Source organism: Nycticebus coucang, chromosome 12, assembly GCF_027406575.1.
Source record: "Nycticebus coucang isolate mNycCou1 chromosome 12, mNycCou1.pri, whole genome shotgun sequence".
Lineage (NCBI taxonomy): Eukaryota > Metazoa > Chordata > Mammalia > Primates > Lorisidae > Nycticebus > Nycticebus coucang.
Genome location: NC_069791.1, coordinates 60453161 through 60477237, shown reverse-complemented (window position 1 = coordinate 60477237; position 24077 = coordinate 60453161). Strand labels below are relative to the sequence as shown.

Below are 24077 nucleotides of genomic sequence, written 5' to 3'. Positions count from 1 at the left end.
GGCTCTGTGGAATTCTTCTTCTAAAACATAAAGTGACCTGAGCCTTCCTTGAACTGGGACATTTCATCTCATGAACTTTTTGCTTCAAAGAGCTCAGGCTCGGGTCCTTTACTTTTATTCTAGGTACAGAGCAGAGCACCGAGCTTGCTATAAATAAGCGATCTTCAAAATAACAGTACTAGTCACTTTCAGATGCTTTGGAAATGCTCCACCCTATTCCCCCTATGATCCAGAGGGGATCATAACTAAATTTGTACCTGCCCTGACTGTTCTTGTCCTGAAGGGTAAAAAAAAAGTTCTCTTAGTTTTGGTGGTAAGTGATCTTTGGTGGGAAGAGTAATTATAAAGCAAATTTCATGCAGCACAGCTGTGCAGAGGGCTTCATGGGAGGCAATGGGTTGAGAAGGAATGAGGGCCAGGTGAGACAAGCTGGGGACGCAGGTAGAATCCACTCCAGGGTGAGCTTAGCTTCACCTCCCGTCTTCCTGGGCCTCCCCTCTTCCTGGGTCAGCCACAGGACACCGGGCTGGGTCTGGGGGGAGGTTGTCCTTGGACCAGAGCTTCAGTAGAGCTGAGCCCTGGTCCCTTTGGATACAATGGAGCCTGGAAGGGTGAGCATGATAAGAAGCTGAGCTGGTACTGTGGGGCCAGGAGGCAGCACACAAAACTTTAGAGCAGGGGTCCTCAAACTACTGCCCGTGGGCCACATGAGGTGGTGTGATTGTATTTGTTCCCATTTTGTTTTTTTACTTCAAAATAAGATATGTGCGGTGTGCATAGGAATTTGTTCATGGTTTTTTTTTTTTTAAACTATAGTCCAGCCCTCCAACAGTATGAGGGACAGTGAACTGGCACCCTGTTTAAAAAGTTTGAGGACCCCTGCTTTAGAGTATCTTGGTCAGGGCGTGGACAGCCTGGAGCCCGACGCCTCATCTCCTGGGCAGTTCCTGCTGGTACCTAGCCCTTGCCCCTCCATTCTAACAGGGCTGGGAAGTACATGTTATGATTTTGCCTTTTGAGTCAAACCCTGACTTGGCTAAAAAGTTTGAAGGTCTTGTCTCCGCTGTTTGCATCAGATGCCTTGGTCACCCTGAGAGCAGAACCTGCACAGGAAGTGTGTGACCTGGCCAGCTGGAAAGGAGGTCTGGCCTGGACCTTGGAGTGGCCTTAGCAAGGTACTCCTCTGAGCTTCCAGGACCAAGGGGCTGCTCAGTGTCATCTAGCTGGCCCCATAACCATGGGCATGTCAGGTTAGAGAGGGAGCATGATGTAGTCATCCTCACCAGCATCGTCTTAATCCCAGTGGGTAATGGCCACCAGGCCATTACCATCGCAGAGAAGAGCCACCCCTCATTCTAACAGCCCATCTGCAGGCTTCTAGGTCTGAGCTGCCTTCTCCATAGGCCATTGCCCAGAACCTGGGCATATACCACATCGATCTCTTTAGTAATGGCCCTGAATGAACCCAGGCTGCAGGGACCCAAGAAGAGTGGAAAGCAGAAGCTGCTTGGAGAGCTGGGGAGTGTTGAGGGGAGGGTATGGATGTGATCCCGTGTCAGACTCAGGTGAAGAAATGGAGACATTCAGAGCCTGGAAGATGTGCACAAGGTTCTCTCCTGGGGCTCTGGGGAGCCCATATGTAGTCAGGATGCACAAGTCAATATCCCCATGCTGAGTTGTCCTAACTTGAATTTCAGGGCCTGGGAAGGAGCTGAGGGAGGGGCAGCAGAAGTAGAGAGGGGATAAAGGTGTGACAGGGAACCCGGTAAGTGCTGCGGGGACTTTGGAGCATTTGAAAACCGACTGTGCCAAAAATGAGATGCAATTATTCAACGGGAATCACACCTGGATTTAATCTTTATGAATGAGGCCTTTTTTCCTCCACATAGAGTGATATGTCAGACTGGCCTGACAAAGAGAAGACAAAGTAGATCCTGAGTCTTGGCAACATTTAGAGCCCCATAAACAGAAAAGGACCCAATCCATCATGTGTCTGGGAGGCCCAGCGTCATGGGTAATTTACTCAATGACCACAAAGATTTTGGCGTGTACACCTCTTTATTCTCATGGTGGCAGCAATCTCCTCTTTCTTATTCTTTCCTATTATGTGATTGCCCACTCATAGCACCAGGAACACTGAGCAATCAATTGACTTACAATCTACTACAGGGTTCCTGGTCTCTCTTTTTTTTCATGAGACACATATGATGGATGGATGGTGTTCATACATACAATACTATACTCCTTGGGTGTTTTCAGATTTTGACAAAACATGAAAACAGAAATATGCTAATGATTCATGTTCATCATAATGATACATGGAAGACTTCTGCTCCCCTCAGGCTCCTTGCATGAGTTGTAAGTCCACCTTGTTCTTGCCCATTCATAAAAGCATTTGAGAATACCAAAGAGTGATGGTGTTACAAGGACAATATTAAATTTATTTTAAGAACCATTCACAAACTTTGATATTTTAGGTCTTAGTAATAATAAATTATTTGCTGTGCACTGCTCAACTGCTCTGGATATATCAATGTCTCATGACCTCATGGTTGAGAACCACTGATCTAGATCAGTGTTGCCAACTTTTGGACAGTGGGTCCCGAGTAGGGGAAGGGCAGCTTGGAATTATTGAGTGGGATCCATGAATCCATGTGTACACCAAGCATTATGGCACTTTAAATAGTCTGTCTTGTATTTACATGACCACTTTTCAAACATATACAGATACATAGGAATTAATAAAGTTCAAATTAATTAGAAAGTTTTGCAGAATTCAGAGCAGCTCTTACCATTATGTGCTTTCTCAGCCAATAACTATCAAAATTACAATCTTTATGATGATGATTATTATTTTCGACAAAGTCTTCTGCTATTGCTGCCCTGGGCAGAGTGCTGTCACAGAGTGCTCACAGCAACCTCAAACTCCTGGACTCAGGTAAACCTTTTGCCTCAGTATCCCAAGTAGCTTGGACTACAGGCACCTGCCACAATACCCAGCTAGTTTTTCTATTTTTAGTAGAGCTGGGGTCTCATTCTTGCTAGGCTGGTCTCAAACTCCTGAACTCAAGCAATCCTCCCACCTCAGCCTCCAGAGTGCGGGGATTACAGGTGTGAGCCACCACCATGCCCAGGCTCAAAGTACAATCTTGATTGACATGGTTCAGGACTAGAGTATGGAGACGATAGTGGAGATGTAAGAACCAAGTTTTCCAATTGCATATGAAGGAGTATACTGTAAGCACAAGATAGTGGACAAAGGACACAGTGGGCAATCAGGCCACCATCACGGAGCTCTCCAGGAGCTGATGGCCGAAGTCTCTAGAGGCGAGCTTAGCCAAGTGTGAGAATCACCATCAGTGGTTCACACCGCATTGTAAAAAGTGCTCCTTCCACATGTGAAGAGTAACAAGACAGTGCAAAGTATTCCCCAAGAGGCTTTAAACAAGAGGGAGACATATAGAAAGACCGTGCACAGATATCCTGTCTTGAGGCTCAGCTCAAGGACCACAGTGTCCATCCCTAGCCCATATTTCAGACATTTTCTTAGTTACTGGAATGCACTATGCTCCCAAGGCTGGGTTTGGATAAGGTTCATGGGATTCCCAAGCACCGTTCGTCTTTTTGCTATTTTTCCCAGAGAGCCTGGAGACGTGAAGAGAGGACGATGATGGCCTTCGGTAGAGTAACTTCCAATTAGACAATGAAGACCTTCTGGGGATCCGAACATTATACTACTACTTCTTGTGAAGCTCTCTGATTGATTTGGAAAAGTGGTTTCTTGGCAATATTTTCAGATTTGAAATAAATTTGAATAAATAGAATGGATGTTAAAACTCTTCAAGATGCCATAACAATGCCTAGCAGTAAGATTTCTTTTCTATAGAAATCTAAAAAACAAAACCCGAAACACAAGGCTTTCAGGAATTATTTAAGAGAGACTGAAAACTCCAAGTTAAAAATAGCTTTTACCTGACTCCAGGAGGAGCAAGTAGAATAATCAATTACCCAGCAACAAGAATCAGTGTGATGTCAGGCTCCTTTAAGCCCGGTCTCAGGAGCACAGGCCAGTCGGTTCAGCCCATCAACTCTGCAATCCAGGCAGGAGTTAGGGAAACAGCACCTGCCACCAGACAGGCAAGCCTGCCTTTGAATCCTGGCATTTCTCTGAGAAGTTTGTTTGTGAGCTTGGGCAAGCAACTTAATTCTCTTAAGTCTCAATTTTCTCATCTGCAAAATGGGAGTAACAACAATAGTACCCTATCTTTACCCTCTCTGTGGCACCTCTGAGGATTAATCGAGCTGACATATGTAAGCTTTCGGGTTGCCCTACCTGGCAGAATAAACACGTTAATGGCCATTGTTGTTAGTATTTCTACTACTTTTGCTCTAAACCAAGGATTTTCTCTAATGCTGACATACTCACGGACATCCCGGAAGAGCTCTGTTTTGGAGGGATGGAGGGGAAAGAAGTTTGTTGCTCAAGAACATTAAAAGTGGATTTAAATTCTACATATCCTTCAAGTTCTCCATCTGATATTAAACATTGCCAAGTGCCCATGACAGGTACTTCCCATACACACGCTTTGCAACTCATTATGTTCTGTCTCATATTACACTTTAGTTTTCTGTCTCTTGGAACTTGACACAATATGGAAGGTAAATAAGAAAGAAGAAGAATATGTGTCACTATTAGCTCTTTTCTCCTTCTTTCTCAATAATAGCCATCTTAATAATTAGATTAATGATGAAATCTTCTGGTTACTGAGTATGTTGTGTGCTTGGCACAAAGCATCATACCTTGAAGTGGGGGCGGGGGAGTCACAGTTTGAAAAACTTTCTCCAGGTATCTTCCAAGGTTGACCATAACCCACATTAAGAAATATGGGACCCAATCAAGCTAAAAAGCTTCTGCACAGCTAAGGGCACAACAACTAAAGCAAATAGACTATCTTTAAATGGGAAAAGAGATTTGCATGCTACAAATCTCACAAAGGGCTAACAACCAGAATCTACAAAGAACTCAAACAAATTAACAAGACGAGAGCAAATAATTCCATTTATCTTTGGGCAAGAGACGTGAACAGAACCTTCTCCCAAGAAGAAACACCTGGAAACATGCTCTTTCCCCCTACTCATCAGGGAAATGCAAATCAAAACCACCTTGAGATATCACCTAATCCCAGTGAGAACAGCCCATATCACAAAGTCCCAAAGCTGCAGATGCTGGTGTGGATGTGGAGAGAAGAGAACACTTACATGCTGTTGTTGGGACTACAAACTAACACAGCCTTTTGGGAAAGAAGTATGAAGAATCCTCTAACAGCTAAAAGTAGACCTTCTGTTTGATCCCATTACTAGGTATCTACCCAGAAGAAAAAAAATAATTTTACCATAAGGATATTTGTACTTGAATGTTTATTAAAGCTCAATTCACAATTGCAAAGATGTGGCAACAACCTATGTACCCATCAACCTAGGAATGAATAAATAAACTGGTATATATAGCATGGAATACTATTTGGCCATAAAGAAAGATGGATACTTTACATCTTTTGTGTTTATCTGGAAGGATTTGGAGAACATCCTCCAAAGTAAAGTCTCACAAGAATGGAACAGTGAGCATCCAATGTACTCAATGCTAATATGCAACTAGTAGATGAACAACTATAGGCCCACACGAGAGAAAAACACAATTCAATTCAATAAGGGGGGAGGGCTTTGGGAAGTTCTCACCTAATAGGTAGAATGTAGGATATATGACCCAACTCCTGAGTGAAGGGCTCAACTACAACTTGGACTTTACCTAATAAATGCAAACAATGTAACCTAATCATAGGTACCCTTGTATTAATCCAAAATTAAAAAAAAAGAGAGGACAAAAAAGAAGTATTATTGTACACTCAAATCAGGTATATATCTCAAATATTTTTTTTTGAAATAATGTTTACATTCTTGAGAGGTTCTCTGGTGTTTTTCTATTCTGAATTCTTTTATTGAAAATGATGGCTGTGAGACTGTGGAGAAATTGGACTCTTATACATAGCTGGTGGACATGTAAAATGGTCCAGTCTCTTTGGAAAACAGTTCGACAGTTTCTCAAAATTTAAACACAGAGTTACCAAATGATCTAGGAATTCTATCCCTAGGTATGTATCCAAGAGAAAAGAAAAAACATCTGTATTAAAAATTTGAGATGGGGCGGCGCCTGTGGCTCAGTGAGTAGGGTGCCGGCCCCATATGTGGAGGGTGGCGGGTTCAAACCCAGCCCCGGCCAAACTGCAACAACAACAACAAAATAGCCGGGTGCTGTGGCGGGCACCTGTAGTCCCAGCTACTCGGGAGGCTGAGGCAGGAGTATCGCTTAGGCCCAGGAGCTGGAAGTTGCTGTGAGCTGTGTGATGCCACGGCACTCTACCAAGGGCCATAAAGTGAGACTCTGTCTCTACAAAACAACAACAACAACAAAAATTTGAGATGAATGTTCAAAGCAGCATTATTAATAGTAATCAGAGATGGTACCAACCAAATGTTCATCATTGATCACTGAACAAACAAAACATAATATGTCTATAGAATGGGATATTATGCAGCCATGAAGGGAATGGAGTACTGACTCATGCTGCACCGTGGACGGCTGGTGCAAACACCATGCTCAGTAAAAGAGGCCAGTTATGAAAGACCACACAGTGGGCAATTTCATTTCTATGAATTGTCCAGAATAGGCAAACCTATCAAGACATAAAGTAAACTTGTAATTGTCTTGCGCTGGGAGGCCAGGTCGGGGACATGGGGAGTGGGTATGGAGTTTCTATTTGGGGTAATGAAAATGTTCTAAAACTAGAATGTGGTGATAGTTGTAAAACCTTTGAATGTGCAAAAACCCCCCACTGAATCAAATACTTTAAAGGGGTGAATGTATGGTATGTGGGTTACATCTCAGTACAGCTGTTCACAATATACTCATTGATCTCACCATCCCAAATGCACCATGATACAGGGGAGAACTAGTATCCCACAGTGTGCTGCCGCCATCCTTTTCTTGAGAATGATTGCTTGACCTGGAGAGCAAGGGAGATGGCAGCTGGGGGTGGGTGATGGGCAGACAGGTGGAGGGGTCAACTGTGGCAGGAGGATGAAAGCCACCAGTGGTGGCGCGTGTCCCTTGCCTGTCTACGACCTTGACTGCATTTGCATCAGCACCTATTCTGCACAAGGACTGCATTTCTCAGCCTTCCTGACAGCAGGGGTGGCCAAGGAGGACAGAAGCCCTGGGTCAGATTTCTGGAGAGCTTCTTTGCTTCTAATTCTTTTTATTGTGTTAAAATACATATAACATAAAAATTACCATCTTAACCATTTTTAAGCGTGCAGTTCAGTGGTGTTAAATACATTCATAAGGTTATGCACCTTCACCACCATCCATCTCCAGAACTCTTTTCATCTTATAAAATGATCCCCATTAAACACTAATGTCCCATTGCCCCTTCTGCCTAGCCCCTGGAGACCACCATTCCACTGTCTGCCTCTGTGATTCTGACGATTCCAAATACCTCACAGAAGTGGAATAATACAGTATTTTTCTTTCTCCTTGTTTTACTTAGCATAATGTCCTCAAGGGTCATCCTTGTGGTAGTATGTTGTAGAATTTCTTTCTTAAGGCCAAATAAAATTCTATTATATATATATATATATATCTCATATACATATATACACACACTATATTTTGTTCATTGCTCATATGTTGATGGGCACTTGGGTTGTTTTCCCATTCTGGCTATTGTAAATAATGCTATTAGGAACAGGGATGAACAAATATTTCTTTGAGACTCTGATTTCGATTCTTTTGGATATATACTCAGAAATAGAGTTGCTAGATCATATGTTAATTCAATTTTTGTTTTTTTAAGAAACTGCCATACTATTTGCCATGGCAGCCGCACCATTTTACAGTCTCGCTAGCAGCGCGCAATGGTTCCAATTTCTCCACAAACTCGCCAACACAGTCTCTCTCTCATAACAGGTTCTTACTCTGTTGCACAGGATGAAGTGCACAGCTCACAGCAACCTCAAACTCCTGGGCTCAAATGATCCTCCTGCCTCATCCTCCCCAGTAGCTGGGATTACAGGCACATACCACAATGCCTAGCTAATTTTTCTTTGTTTTATAGAGACAGGGTCTCACTCTTGCTCAGGCTGGCCCTGGCCTCAAGCAATCCTGCTGCTGCAGCCCACAAAGTGGTAGGGCTCCAGGTGTGAGCCTCAGACCTTGTTTTCTATTCTTTGACAGTAGCCATCCTAAAGGGTGTGTCGGGGGACACTTTTGGGAGTAAAGAGGCTGGCTCAGATCCTTTTGCGTCTTTCTTCTCTTCCTCCCTTGCTGTCAAATATAAGGGTGCTGCCTGCAGAAGCCACCTGTCACCTTGGGAAGAAATCAGTTTCAGGGCTGATAAGGAAAGGAGGGTGGAGAGTGAGTTCCTCTTTCTTTCTTTTCTTTGAGACAGTTTTATTTTGCTGTAGCATTATAGTTCACAGTAACCTCAACTCTTGGGTTCAAGTGATCCTCCTGCCTCATCCTCCCCAGTAATTACAGGTGCCTGCCACAACGCCTGCTCACTATTTTTAGAGACAGGGTCTTCTTGCTCTTGCTCAGGCTGGTCTCAAACTCTTGAGCTCAAGCATTCTGCCTGCCTTGGCCTCCTAGAACCTTGACACTTTCTTGAAGCCATCTCTGCTGTCTGCCTCTGGACTTCTTTTCTGTGACTGAATAAATCCCTAATTTACTTACGTCCCAAGTCGAGACTCTGGTATCAGCAGCCAAAAGAAATTCTAAACGATATACCATCTAAATGAATAAACTCCATTGCACAGGGGCTGCAGATCGGCCCTTCCTGAAGAGAAAGAGAAGGGGCAGCTCCTCTCCTGCCAGGACTTTCACCTCCCTCGCCTTCTGGAAGAGTTTCTCCCTGAGGCCCGGCTCCCGAGGGAAGGGAGGAGCCACGTACCTTGTGATCTTGAAAATCCTCAGCAGCCGGACACATCGCAGCACAGAGATGCCCAGGGGAGACATGACCTTGGTCTCCACCAGGATGGTCTCCAGGATGCCCCCACACACGATGAAGCAGTCAAAGCGGTTGAAGAGGGACACAAAGTAGGCCTGCAGGCCCAGGCTGTACATCTTCAGGAGCATCTCTGCCGTGAAGAGCGCCAGCAAGGCCTTGTTGGCCGTGTCTGGCCGTCCCGGAGAGGCAGGTGGGGAGGGAGTGGGGGTAAAAAAAACAAAAAAACAAACAGCAATTACCACTTCTGGAAAAGAAGCCCTCCCACGCTTTATACTGATCCTGTTCATTTGGGCCAGAGCAGAGCGATTAGGGTCAAACCAACGGGAAAGGGCTGTCTGGTCACAGCCACGGCAGACATTTATCGAGCATCTTCACACATCAAAGGCTCGGCACTACCTTGAGATACCATCTAACTCCAGTAAGATTAGCCCATATCACAAAATCCCAAGACCAGAGATGTTGGCGTGGATGTGGAGAAAAGGGAACACTTCTACACTGCTGGTGGGAATGCAAATTAATACATTTCTTTTGGAAAGATGTTTGAAGAACACTTAGAGATCTAAAAATAGATCTGCCATTCAATCCTATAATTCCTCTACTAGGTATGTGCCCAGAAGACCAAAAATCACATTATAACAAAGATATTCGTACCAGAATGTTTATTGCAGCCCAATTCACAATTGCTAAGTCATGGAAAAAGCCCAAGTGCCCATTGATCCACGAATGGATTAATAAATTGGGTATATGTACACCATGGAATATTATGCAGCCTTAAAGAAAGATGGAGACTTTACCTCTTTCATGTTTACATGGATGGAGCTGGAACATATTTTTCTTAGTAAAGTATCTCAAGAATGGAAGAAAAGGTATCCAATGTACTCAGCCCTACTATGAAACTAATTTATGGCTTTCATAGGAAAGCAATAACCCAGTTATAACCTAAGAATATGGGGAAGGGGAAGAGGGAGGGGAGGGAGGGGGGAGGATGGGTGGAGGGAGGGTGATTGGTGGGATTACCCCTGTGGTGCATCTTACAAGGGTACATGTGAAACTTAGTGAATGCAGAATATGATTGTCTTAACACAATAACTAAGAAAATGCCAGGAAAGCTATGTTAACCAGTGTGATGAAAATGTGTCGAAGTATTTATAAAACCAGTGTATGGTGCCCCATGATCGCATTAATGTACACAGCTATGATCTAATATTTTTAATTAAAAAAAAGAAAGAAAGAAAAAAGGCTCTGCACGCATTCTCTTCTCCACACAGCAGCCCTGTGAGGCTGGCACTGTTATCGTTATGCCCGTTTTCCAGAAGTGAGAGGTGAGGTTGAGGGAGCTGAGTGATGTATGTAAGTCAAGCCCCCACAAGCTGAAGTAGGGCTGTCTGAGCCTGACTCTTCCCCCCTAGACCAGTTGCCTCTTGGGGCCCTGCAGTGGGAATCCGCTCGACTCCCCAGGAGTGACACTGAGGCTGGTTAGTGGGGCCCTCTTCCAGGGGCCCAGGGATGGGAGACAAGCAGTAAGAACCCACTGAGCAGCCCTGTGCCCAGGCTGATATTTTTGTCTTCTCTGCCTGTTGGCTCATGTCTTCCTCACACGTTCTGGTTAAGGCCCCCCTGGAGGCTGCAGTAAGGTCTGGGGTATTTAAAATCCACTCTGGGAAGTTGGCAGCTGAGGGCCTGAAATAGCCAAACAAGCTTCAGCTTGTGTCCCTGTCACCCAGCCCAAAAGTGACTGTGGGGCAGGCAGATGGTGTGGGCCTGATCAGGTTAGCTGTGCTTGTTTCTAGCAAGGTCATGTATTTTACTGGGAGGCTTGAGATCTGCCAGGCCCCCAGTGTCTCCAGCATGGTGCCTGCTAAGAGCCCTGGCCACCGGGCGCTTTCCCATTGACCTTCTGCCTGTGGATATTCCCTCCCAGGACTCCAGGCTGAGTAAGTGTGAGGAAAGTGGTACAGAGCCAGGCTGCTGCTCACCTTGGACTTCCGTGAGCCAGTGGGGCTGGTTGTAATGCTCAGAGGCGATAGTGAGAGTGTTGAGGAAGACCAGGAAAATCACCAGCCAGTAGAAGATGTTGGACTTGACTGCAGCACGGCACTTTCTTCTGCAGAACCGATTCCATCGGCGCCAGTATCGGCTGGAAAGGGAAAGGAGAGAAGAGCAGGTTGGCTGAGTACTCCTCCAACCTGAGATGGACCACGCTGGTTCTTTTCACTCCGACTAACCCGGCCTTACTAGAGCAGCCCAACTAGGTGTCAAGTGGCCCAGCTTTCCATTTGGTAAACCGGCCCATGCCACTTAGTTATATGGCCCTGGGGATGTCCCCAAATTTTTCCAAGCTTCGATTTTCTCATCTGTGAAATGGGACTAGGGTCAACCTTATGAGATTGTTGTGGGGATTGATCAAATTACTTTATAATGAATCTGGCTGCATTGAAGTTGAAGGTGCTTGATAAATAGAAACATTTGTGTTTTCTAATGATGGCATTATTTGAAACAATACTGTAAGTATTAATAGCATCACTAGTTATACCAGTGGTGATGCCTGGTCCCCTATTAGGTATGTCTCATGCCTCCTGCCCATTCTTCTAAATCTGTGAAGCAAGTATTACCCTGACCTTGACCAGCATCACAGAGTGGCAGAGCCAGGAGTGCCCTTTGTCCAGCCCAGCCTCTGGGCCTGCTCTAAGCTGTCTTGCCAACGCAGTGTAGGGGGCCTTCTGGAGCAGAGGTTCTTGGCTTTTATGAGGTTATAGAATTTTTTGAGAGTCTGATGAATGCATAGATCCTCTGCTCAGGAAAGCAGGCACTGCCCTGATGCTCACCCATTGGTCCATGGATGTTCCCACAGTCTCCTGGTTAGGACTGTTGTCAGTGACTGTCTGTCAGACCTGGCAAGGCCTGGGCTTGCCCAGGGAAGCTCTAAAATCCCTCTGAAAAATCCCACTAGTTCCCAGGCTCCAACACCAAACCAATTAAATCTGATTCTCCAGGGGGTGGGTATTTTTCAAATATCCCCCTAAATACCACTGGCATTTTAAAAAGCTCCCTGGTGGCTCTCATGTGTAACTATGGCTGAGAACCATTAGGTAGAGATCCCAAAGAAACACTCACATTTTATGATTCTCTGGTGAAGGCGCTTACAGCTTCTCCCTCATTTCACCCTCTTGATACAGAGAAAAATACATGGCTATATTTGGCAACTCAGGAGACAATGTATTTAATAAATGCCTACACTGTGCAGAGGAGAGAGGGAAGGGGAGGCTTCAGAGGAGCTGGAGGAGACAGAAGGGGGTCCTGCGGAGAGTGCAGGTGGGGAGGACACTTGACTTCAGGAATCAGACGTCCCTCTGTCACCTGGTAGACCAGGGATAGTGCGAGTTACCGTCTTTCAGTTGTATGGGGTGGAGGTGGTGAAAGCAGTAGCTTTATCAACAGAAAAGAGGATCCTGCTTTGGCAGCAATTTTGGAGGTAGAATCAGTGGGACTCTGAGATGACTGGATGTGGAGGGTGAGAGACAAGGGCACAGCGGGGACTGCCGGAACATCTAGGTGGGGGTCTGGAAGGATGGCACCCTCCTGCACAGGGCCAGGGGAGGAGGAGAGGTGCCCCGGGAAGGGTGGGCTGCACATGTCTGCATTCCATCCCTGGGAACTCAAAGACCCTCTCCAGTGAGCAGCAAACCTTGCAGGAGACACTTGCCCACTGCCTGGGGGAAATTCACCACCCAGAGGAGAAAGACCACCAGGTTTCCAAATGCACACTAGCATCCTTGCATCCTCTAGACCAGTGATTTTTCAAATGGTGTGCCGCAAACATTTGTAAAGATTGTTAATCAAATTATTTTTGAAAGAAGTTCAAGGCACAGTAAGTATATTCCTTTATTTACTCTTTTTTTTGATCAACATAATTTAAGCATAGAGGTTCAAGTGTGCTGTGAGATAAAAAAGGTTGAAAAACATTGCTCTAGACACACCATCCAGGATACCAGAGAGGACCGGGAGGTGGAAAGAGGGACAGAGGGACAATGAGTCCTGGTAGTCCTCAGGGAGAGGCCACCTCTGGAGTTGACCAATCTTGGTGCTGAGCAATCTTATCTTGCCAGAGCATGACTCTGCTTCTTTCCTGTGATTGTGATTATTAATATTGCAGAGAAATTTGGTAAGATAGTTTTTTTCCCCTAAGACAATGAATTTTCAGGACAAACTTGTATCTGATCTTAAATAGCTTACATTGTAGTTACAAAGAACACTTTGAGTAGATATAATCTCAAATTTCAGATATCACTGATAATTGTTACTCAGAGGCCACAGCCATCAAAGCTGCCTTCTCTTGTGATGTGCACGAGCTGACTTGGAGTGAGTTTAACACCAAACTCTTGGTTAGGCCCCCTCCCTGGTGCTGTGTGGTCAGGCCCATTGCACAGGTCTGGAGATGCGCTGCACAGATGCTGCAGGAGTGGCCGGGCTGGACATACGGGACAGTGTCCCTTTAAAGTGGACTGTGCCTGTGCACGACCACTCAGAGGAGTCACGTGGATTTAGGCTGGGGGGTGTTGGTGGTAATTACTATCCAGAGAAAGTATTTAAAGATAATTATACACCTCCCACTCTTCAAAATATAGCTTTGCTTGACAACTGGTTTCCTGGCAACACTTCCTACTGTATAATAAATGTAATGGTTTATTAGAATGTGTAAATTTATTTGTGTTTACATATGCATGGAGGATATAGAAATTAAATGATAAAACAGGGAGGGGAAATTTGCCTGCTATTCATGCTCCTTTTGCATGAACCAGAAGTCATTTACTCTAGAAATAGAAACTTCCATATGCAGACAAAAGAGAGGGATGGATCTGGATGTGTCTCATCTACTTCCCTAAATTTCTGCATCTCCATTCTCCCATGGGAAATCTCTGCTCTCCCAGCCCAGGCTCTGCCTGACCTTCCCCCAGTGCTGGCCTTGCTCTTGCCTCTGCAGCTCACAGAACGTCCTCCCAGCTAACGTCCTCCATCCCTTCTGTCCTGCCCTCCTGTAGGGCTCACACTGACAATCTTTGCTAGTCTTCCTCGCCTGGGACGACTGGAGCTCTTTTGTCTGCATTGCTCATTGTGGTTACACATTCAAGACATAGTCACTAAATATCAAGCACAGGTTGTTCAACAGTCGTACAACAGACACAGGCCTTGTCTGCACAAAACCCACATGAGAACCAGACCACTAAGTGTGCAGTCACAGTAGAGGGTGCTAAGTGCACAGCTGCCAGAGGAGCGCACAGAAGGACGTCTGAGGCAGGAAAGGGTCCCCAGAGGAAATGACTTACCATTTCCTTGTATTCAGTTATCTTTTATTTTTATGGTTCCTGCCTCGCCAATGAGCTCAGTAGGGCCACAAGGGAGATGGCTGTGTCTTTCACTTTATTACAGACCGTGGTACTCAGCACAGCCTCACCCACCCCGCCCCCGCCCCAGACAGTAAGAGCCCTGGGCTGACCAGCTGGTTGAGCAGCAGAGACAACTCTATGCAGATTTGCTAACTTCCTCTGGAGGACAAGGCTTAGCATTCCTGGAACTCTTCTGACCTAGGGCTGAGGGTGCAAGTGAGCAGAGGGCAGTGCTCCTGAGACAGTCTGCTTGGCATGCCACTGCCGACAGGCATCTGGAATCCTGGACAACATCAAAATGATGGACATCACAGGCTCTTGCTAGTGGCTAGAGTACTTTCCATCTTTTATTTAACAGAAGCGAGAACAAATGACACCAAACATCATCAAATTGAATTCTGTTATAAATAACTTAAAACAGGCTATTAGAGATTGGGGCAAATTTGGATTCATGCCTTATCACTGATGGTATGGCAAAGGCAGAGAATACTGGAAACACTTTTCACTGAGGACTAGGCAAGCCCAATTTTAGAACCCTGTGAAGTTCATTTCAGAACTCCATAAAGTTGAGATTCAAAACTCTAACAGATTATCTGATTAATCCCCGCAGGTTGCAAAAGCCTTTCTGAATCTTTTGTTCCACAACTGTTTACATACTGTTTTGAACAGTGAGCTCAAAATCTTCTAAATTCCTCATTTTAACTAATTCCTCCAACCGGAGACCTGGATTACCTAGTATTATCATAAAGAGCCCATTAATCTGGTAAATTTTCCATAAAAGCCCATTCTAATATTTCTTTTCAATAAACCGTGACTTCGTATCATTCAGTCTTGCACATGAAACAGGTCACTTTCAAGCTCAAATTCTGTTGTCATTAAACTGTTTCATCTCAGAAAATGATTATGAATACTTTGATAATTTTTGGTGGCATTTTCAATCTACTGCCAGCCTTGGTTGTCAGACATCATCAGTGGGCAGTAGAGTCCAGAATAGATGGCTGCTGTCTGCTCAGAATCTCTAGGGTGATGCTCACCCAGGTGGCAGCCTCTAGCAACACATGGCTATTGTCCACATGAAGTGTGGTCAATCTAAACTGAGATGTGCTTTAAGTATAAAATACACATCGGATTTCAAAGACTTAGTACAAAGACATGAATGTGAAATGTCTCGTTCATGATTTTTTATATTAATTACATGTTGAAATAACGTTTTAGAGACAGTGGTTTAAATAAAAGATACTAAGATTCATTCCTCCTCTTTTTACTTTTTTTTAAACATGGCCACTAAAACATTTAACAAGTGCATGTGTGGCTTGCATTATATTCCTATTCAGTAGCGTGGGTCTAGACCGGTGTTTTTCAACCTTTTTAATCTCATGGCACTCTTGAACCTATAGTTAAACTTCTGTGGCACACTTAAATTATGTCGACCAAAAAAAAGAGTAAAAACCCACTGTGCTTTGATCTTCTTTCTAAAATAATTTAATTAATGATCTTTAAAATTATTGTGGCACACCTAAGATCCTCTCATGGCACACCAGTGTGCCTTGGCACACTAATCGAAAATCACTGCTCTAGGGTTATCCATTGTGTGCCCAAGATACACCAGCCCTGCAGGAACAGGGACCAATTGTGCCTGGGCAGAACCTCATTACCTCGTGGCACCGTCATTGGCAGCAGGCCCCTGGGTATAAATTCTGACTTGGCCACATAGAAGCCCTAGGACCCTGAGTCTCTCTAAACCTCAGGATCCTCATCTGAAAATGGGTTTAAATGATAGTGCCAACCTACTAGTAATAATGAGCCATTTGGAAGTAGCACAAGGTCTGCTATTTCTGTTGTGTCTTGAGTGGTGGCTGAAGAGGTAAGGGCCGAGGGCCAAATGGCCAGTACATAGCAGGATGAGCAGAACCTCCAAGCTGAGATGCTGGAGGCGGACGGGCACCACTGCTCTTTCCCTGCTTTTCAAAGCACAAGTTATGCCATAAATCAATGAATTAAAAAAAACAACAACACTGTCCAGAGTGTTCTGGCCAATCTCCAACTCAAGACAGTCAACACAAATGTGTACATTTCTTTTCCATCTCCAGATCATGTCTATTCATTCATTCATGATTCTTTCATTTGCATGGAATGAGAATGACTTCTTGAAAATATTTTCAAATGTATTTTTATATCCCTTTACTCTCCCTGTGTGGGGCTTTGGAACTGTTAGAAGTACAACAGGCTTCCTCAGCTTGGGCTGTTAAGTGAGCTATTTTGTTTGAATCTGCATCAAGCCTATGGTTTTACTGGAGTAAGACCATTTATTCATTCACTCAGCAAGTATTTATTAGGGCCTTATTATGTGCTGCTGTTTCTCCAGAAGACAAAGCAACAAGAGGTGATCATTTCTGAGAGAGAGGATTTTTTTATATTTCTAGTTCTATGTAGTAAGACCTAAGTCTGGTGGGCCTGACCCTAGATGTTTTTGTAACAGAGGTCTTAGTTTGAGATGAAAAGGAAAAGGAGAAAAGCCTGCATTTCCCAGTCCCAGTGAAAACAAGAGAGAGAAGTGGAGCACAGAGTCAGACCCCAGCATCCTCATTTAATTCCTAGACCTTGGCACCAAGCCTCAGGAGGCTGGAGGGGACTGCTTTAGAAATACTCTGACAGACATGGGGCCGCCCTAGACACCGGTGCCAGTGGTGGAGCCTCCGCGGGCCCTGGAGGACATTAACCTTTGGCCAAACTCCATCTGCGCTGCCATCCATCCATGCTACATCCCACAGGTCTGTAGATTAGTCTGTCATAGTGTCCCTGGCTCCCTGGGTTTGTTCAGAGGAGTGAGGGAACTGGAAGTGTCCCTGCATTCAAATGAGGTGTGGAGGCCCTTAGGGTCAGGGGGCCAACAGAGCATGGAGGTCAGAGAAGAGAGGTAGAGATTTCAAGGGCAGAGGCAAATGGGGGGCAGGGACTCTAGTGGTGGATACCCCAATACGATGGTCCTGCAGACACCCCATGAACAGAGGGAGGCAAGGGTCCAGAGGATTCACGCGGGTTCCAGAACCAGTCCTCACCAATCCCTGTTTCCTGAAATCCTAAAGTCCCTTGACCCCCTGCATCCAGATCCTTCCTAGAGGGGAGCTGGGAAGGAACTGGGAAACTCCCCACTACCTTAAGGGATGTTTAAAATACAGCACTGGGCGACATTTACCCAGCAGGACTAAAATGTAGTGTTATTTATGCTCCTGCAACACAGTAGATGAGGCCAGGGAATCATGATCAGATTGATCAATATTGTTTGGCACGTGCAAGATTTGTGGGAGTGAATTCACATCCCCCCTCTAGTATCCATCCCCTCATCACTCATCCCTGCAATACACATGCACCGACAGCCCACCCTGGACAGACACGGAACAAGACTCTGCAAGTACCTCTGAGGCCTGCAGACGAGCCCCAGGGAAAGGCCTGGGCGCAGATAATTGGGATGTAATGTAACTCTTATCAGTGCTGTGATGGAGATTTCAGCAGAGCACCCTGGTGATGGGCGAGGTGAGAAAATTCCCTGGGTGTCTGCAGAAGGTGTCACAGATGAAGTAACATTTGAGATTCTTAACAAACATCTGGGTTTTCCGAATGAAGACGGGGCATATGCAATTTAGGTGGAGGAAAGGCTCCATGCAAAGGCCTCAACGTGGCTGAGGACAGGGAACATTCAGGTAACTACCATTAGGTGCCATGTAGAGGGAACAAAGGGTATTTGCAGAGGAGGGCAGGAGGTGAGCCAGGGTGGGGTGGGGGATATGGGGGCTGAAGACCATGGGTTCTTCAGAAGGTTCTGACATTGTCACAGACCAGTGACACAGACAGGTGTCATAATCCTATGTGTTCTCTGTCATCCTCCAAGTTCATATCCTGAAGTTCATATCCTGATAGTCACATTTGGTCTGACAACCTCTTTGGGATGGTGCTGTCCCAAAGACTAAAACTCCCAGAAAATTCAATGAATATTTACCCCTAATTATTTCCTACTCTGATTCAAAAACTTCTTGATCACCATCCAGAAAGCAAGCAGTTACCCCCTTAGAACAACAACCTACCCCAGCTGATAGGTATTACCTTGGGCCACCCGAAAAGAGAGGTGAGGACAGAGCTGGTGGGCAGAAGGGAAGGACAGCAACATGAACCTCACTCACCTGAACTTTGATTTGGAGATCCGGTGGCTGAAAGAGAAAAAGGAAGCATTACCAAAGGGACACACACACGTTCATCCAGGTGAAAGTTGTTAATGTCCCCAGAGGTAACTGGTGCTCCCCAGGTAACCCTATATGGGCCCTGGAGGGTGCGCAGTGAGGATTAGAACAACTTGGGAGAGAAAGAACACTTCTTGTGTGTTTGGCTGTGGAGACAGGTCTGGCCCAGCTGATGTGTACACATCTAGTATCTTTTAGTATAGACAGTCTTCACTGGAGAGGGGGAGCACTGCGTCCTCAGACCACCAGGGGCGCCCTGCAAGTCCTGTGAGGCCAGGTTAGGAAGAGGTGCATCCTGAGAGAAGCCACTGTGAGGGACGGGGAGGCCTCTCCTGAAGGCAGGAGAGCCCCACCAGCAGAGAGGCAGGAGCACTTGGGAATGGACCTCACAGCTGTCTGCCAAGGCTGGATTATGAAGCGAAACGGGCAAAATGAGCCAGCTGAAAATGGAGTGGCCTCTCTGGGTGGCCCAGGAGCTGCAAACTGGGCCTAAAGAATTGGCCATAGTTTCCAAGGAGAAACCCACATGCAGCTCTGGAGACCTGGGGGACATCTGGGCAGAGGCACAGGACAGGTGTGAGGGTGGGTGCCTGGAAGGGTCATTATATGGGGACAGAAGTTCCAGTGAAAGGCAGGACTCCAGGGAGGTCCTGGGACTATCTAGTTCATTAGGAAGGAGTCCAAGGGAGGCTGGGAGCATAGGGAGAGAGAGAGAGAGAGAGAGAGAGAGAGAGAATATAAGCAGGGAGACAAAAGACGTGAAGGCACATGTCAGCTCAGCTCCGCACGAAGAGAAGGGCGTGAGCCCTGAGAGTGCAGTGGGCGACAACACTTAGATGGACAAGCGGAAAGGCAGAATTCAAGTCAGAGATGAAGATGGGGATGAGATGGCAGCAGAGATGAGTAGCAGGGAGAAAGCCCGGAGGAGAGTCTGGGAGGCGACTGCCGCAAGCCTGAGCTATCCCAGCCCAGCACAAAGCGAGCTGTGTTGCAGAGGCAAGAAAACATCAACCCCTCTCATTATTTTTTTATTAAAAAAAATTAAACCAGAAGATGTGACAGGTGGCAAAGCCATCGTGCATGAGATAATTATATCTCTGGGGCACTGAGAATCAGAGCCAAGTGCCTTTACTGCTTGGAACCGTTAGCTAATAACCTCTTCCCACCCCCAAAGGCTGCCTATGCGGGCTGAGGGCTTAATCACGCGCTAAAAACGCATGTGGGCGGGACCAGGAGCTAAGGGCAGTGCTGTTATTTAGAGCCACAGTTTAATGGGGGAAACAAATGTCTTCCAGCTGCTAATGGGGTGATGGGGAGCCCGGGTGCACCCTTTCCCAGGCCTATAGTCAGGCAGGTCCCTGTCCCTGTTGGCAAGCAAAACACACCTGGGTGACCCTGACCTCCAGTCTCGTCACTCTGTTTCTAAAGCCTGGCCCAGGCCTTCTTCCAGAAGTGCCTCAGTGGTCTTGGCTGGGGTGGAAGTGGCCCTCTCCCACTCTCAGCCTGCAGGGGTCATAAGTAAAGCTCTCATATGGATAGACTGTGAGTGCACACCTCTCCCAAGGAATGACTCTGGGCTGTGGCCACAGGGCAGGACTGGGGCCAGGGAGACTATTTGAAATGAGGTCCTAGTTCAGGCAGGGGTCCTCCTGGAGCAGCCTGGCATGCTCCGAGCAGGGACTGGAGCAGAACTTTCTCATCCACTTGGGCACAAGTCCTGATGTATAAGTTCGGACATGACATTTGAAAACCAATTTTGTTTTTGTTGTTGTTGTTGCTATTCTCAGGGGATTTTGAGCATAATTTTAAGTTCTCAGGGTCCAAAACATTCATCCCTTTTTAAGACTGGCACATCTAACAAGTAATCAGCAGAATCACTAAGTACCATGTTACTTAAAAACCTTGACTTAAGAAGGGCAGGTGGCTTGGCACCTGTAGCACAGTGGTTATGGCAATGGCCACATGCACTGAGACTGGAGGGTTTGGACCCAGCCCAGGCAGGCTAAACAACAATGACAATTGCAACAAAAAAATAGCCAGGCGTTGTGGCAGCCGCCTGTAGTCCCAGCTACTTGGGAGGCTGAGGCAAGAGAATCGCTTAAGCCCAAGAGTTAGAGGTTGCTGTGAGCTGTGATGCCATAGCACTCTACACAGGGTGACATAGTGAGACTCTGTGTCAAAAAAAAAAAAGGCAGGGTGTTGCTCAAGTGGCATTTGTCTGGAGATTAATGAAAACTCTAGACCCTGGAAGAGCTGAGGTTAGAACCTTTTGTGAAGTCTGAGCACCTCGATTCTTCTTCCTCCCTTTGCACAGGCGGGAGTTAGCTGTAGGACCCAGTTCATGAGAACAGAGGGGCTACGTGCTGGGAGAACTGCTCCCATCACATGAGGACGTGAGTTAGCCAGCGCTGGTGCCCTGGAATCATGGCACCCGTCCTATTGATTGTTAAAATCTCCTCAGAGTCCAAAAAAGTCCTGTGAACAGGAGAGCACTCTGGCGTCTCTATACCTTGCAGGGCAGGTAAGACGCTCAGAAGATGCCTTGGCTTTCTGCATCGATGTTATTCTAGTGAGGTGAATTCTTGAAGAGGAAGCAGGGAAAGAAAGAAAGTCACTGATGCATGAGGCCATCAGAGCCACTCCACTGAGGTGGGCCGAAGTCCATCCCACCCAAGACACTTTCTCTGTCTGGACCTCCGAGACAAACCTCCAGGGAACCCAGGATGGTCCAAACCCAAAACTCTTCTTTTCTGGCTGCTTGCTCAACTTGCATTTGTCATTATTTGACACATACTTGAACTTCTTGGGAGCTATTCGTATTTTCAGCCTCTCCCCCTTCTTAAAGCAACGAGCAACATATGTTTACTACCTGCTGTGTAAAAGAGTATTTCCCTGAATTGTCCTTTAACATAAGTCAGACGGCATTGCAGTCATCATCACGCTGACAACACATCTGACTCAGCATCCCTAACTCTGCAACTTCAGCACCACCACAGCTGGACCTTGTCACGGCACAGTGTTGCTTCAGCTACCAGGAGCTGAGCCTGGGTGCTCCACATGTCTGCCCGGAGCCTCTCTTTCTATCATCCCTCCCTCTCTTTTCATGGAACCCAACCTTTGTCCCCACTGGGTCCTCCCACCACGCATGCCTTTTAATACCAGGCTTGACTGCTAGTACTCAGTGTGGCCCCACGGTCACATCAGTGTTGCCCTCATACCATGGTGACTCTACTCCGCTGGGCCTTTTCCTGAGCCTGTGTGGCTAAACCCCACCTGGTTCACCCCTGTGTTTAGTGCTCTCAGGCTACAGAGTCTGCCAAAAACACTGTGGAGCCGTTCTGCCAGGCGGACTCCATGTACATGACACCAGTCCCCACTCAGCTTCAGTGCTGCTTTCAGGGACCTCTCGGCGAGTCCCTAGTCTGGACCTTTGGTACTATCTTTTAAGTTCCTGTGCCACCTAACACTTGGCATTTCCGAGGTCCTCATTGGACCCTTTTCTGACTCTGTGTTCTTTATGGATCTTTAACAAGCTCTGGGAGCTGGAAGGAACCCGGGGATGCCATCTTGGCCTGTGGTTACAGACCTCTCTTCACAGGGTCTTACGTGGGAGTCCAGTGTCAAAGGGACAGACGTGGTCCCTTCTGTGGCAGCCCCTGCAGGTGGTATCCAGGCCCCCGGCCTCTGCTGAGGGCACCTGGAAGCCCACGGTCAGTCCTAGCCCCCTGTTTCCCAGAGGAAGGGGCTGAGACTCCGAGCAGAGGTCACAGGCTAGCCGGAGGCTGGTGGGGACTAGACTCTAGGACGCTGAAGCCAGGTCTCTTTTTTCATTTCCCAGTTAGTCCCAGAGTCAGAGGAACCCCTTCTTCTTGTGTAAGGTCAAACTGTCATTGATGGCAGTCAGTCTTCCCCTCTTCTGAAGCCACTTCTCCCCATTAGCCCTGGTGTCCTCTCCAGCTTGTCACTGGCTTCTCCTTTGCCCTGAGGCTTGCTGTGGTGACTGTCACCTTCCTGTGCCCAGGCCGCCTTCTTTTTCAGCCTTCCCTCCACAGTTTTACTTCCTCACCCCTGCTTTCTCTGCTCACACCTGCTCTGGTCATGACCAGGGCCTGGAAACACACTGGTGTCCCTGATGGGAACATTCTTCCTTATTCTTCACCTTGACAACTTGTGTTCAGCCTTTAGTTCACCTCTTCAAAGAAGCCTTTCCTAACCTGTCAGTCTAAATCAGGTTCCTCTGCTATTAACCCAACATTGCATTTACCCTTCCTCACCCCAGTTCACAGTCTCCTCTCTGTTTGGTGTCTCTCCCCCCTGAGATTGTAAGCTCCAGCACAGTGGTGCCTGTTTCTCTCCTGCTGTGTGTTGCCCTCAGCAAGCACCCAGCTGGCCATACCGTTGAGCACATGTCCAGATTAACAGCTCTGTCCTGAAATCCCTCCTCCTGGGGCCTCCTGGCAGGCACTGCTGTTCTCCTAATGCACCTTCCTCTGTTTCGTTTGCTTCCTCTCATGCTTCTGTGGGTCAGGTTCAGCCCTTGGCCTCCTGCCTTACATTCCTCCGTGAACAAGCCTTGTCTTGTCACCTTATTCATGATTTTTACCCCGATAGCCTTGCATGTGTGTCTCCACCCCTGGCCAGATTGGAGCCGTGCGTTCCACATCCTGCTGCATCCGTGACACCTGCAGATCCCTCCAGGGCCCCTGCTTCAGATTTTATTCCTGCCTCAGTATCTTTCTGTCCTTTCAAACTCTGGTAGCTCTATCCTCTTCATCACCTGCCGGCACACCTGCTCCTGCCCCAACTAACTAGCACATGGCAGTTCTTTTCCCTCTGCCCTGACCCGGTGGGGACCACTTTCATCCAGGTTTTCTCACTACACAGCAAATCTTCACCTTGGCCCCATCTTATCCTGTAAGACTTTAAGCCCTTAGCTTTGAAGTGCTGGGCTCACTGCACCAGGCTTGGTCCTCAGGTCGCTTCTCCCACAAGGAACGTCAGCAGAGTCTTATCCCCCTGTTGTCTGAGGTGGGGTGGGAAGTGGGGAGATGAGGGAAAGACCACGATTCATGAAGTACATATTATAATCCTGGCACTGTCACTGGGCATTTCACACACACAAAGTACATGTGTAAATGTGGATACGCCTGGAGACAAGGGGGCCGTTTCTACAGAGCTTGCAAAGCTTGTGGAGTGCATCCTCTGAGGAAATGACAGACAGGCTAGAGACTGCCAGCTTCCCTCCGTGGGGGACGATGATGTTCTCTTTCCAACAGAGCTTCATGCTCTCCTGAAAAGCAGTCTCAAGTGGCTTCCTTGTGCCAGCTCCCCAGTCCCTCCTGGTCTGCAACTTGGGCCATGCCCAAAAGCCAGAGTTGCAGGGACTTTGATCTTCT

The 24077-nt window shown here is 46.7% G+C and overlaps 1 protein-coding gene across 7 annotated transcripts in view; it reads right to left on the bottom strand.

Annotated features, from left to right (window-relative positions):
- The window catches only part of CACNA1C (calcium voltage-gated channel subunit alpha1 C), a 650685-nt gene that overhangs the window by 128378 nt on the left and 498230 nt on the right, over positions 1–24077 (bottom strand). For all 7 annotated transcript variants that reach the window (XM_053555459.1, XM_053555465.1, XM_053555462.1 and 4 more), the window contains 3 exons: positions 18625–18651; positions 11039–11199; positions 9006–9231 (listed from right to left, as the gene is read on the bottom strand). In XM_053555459.1, the coding sequence (XP_053411434.1) occupies positions 9006–9231; positions 11039–11199; positions 18625–18651 (414 nt within the window). The remainder of the gene's footprint in view (positions 1–9005; positions 9232–11038; positions 11200–18624; positions 18652–24077) is intronic.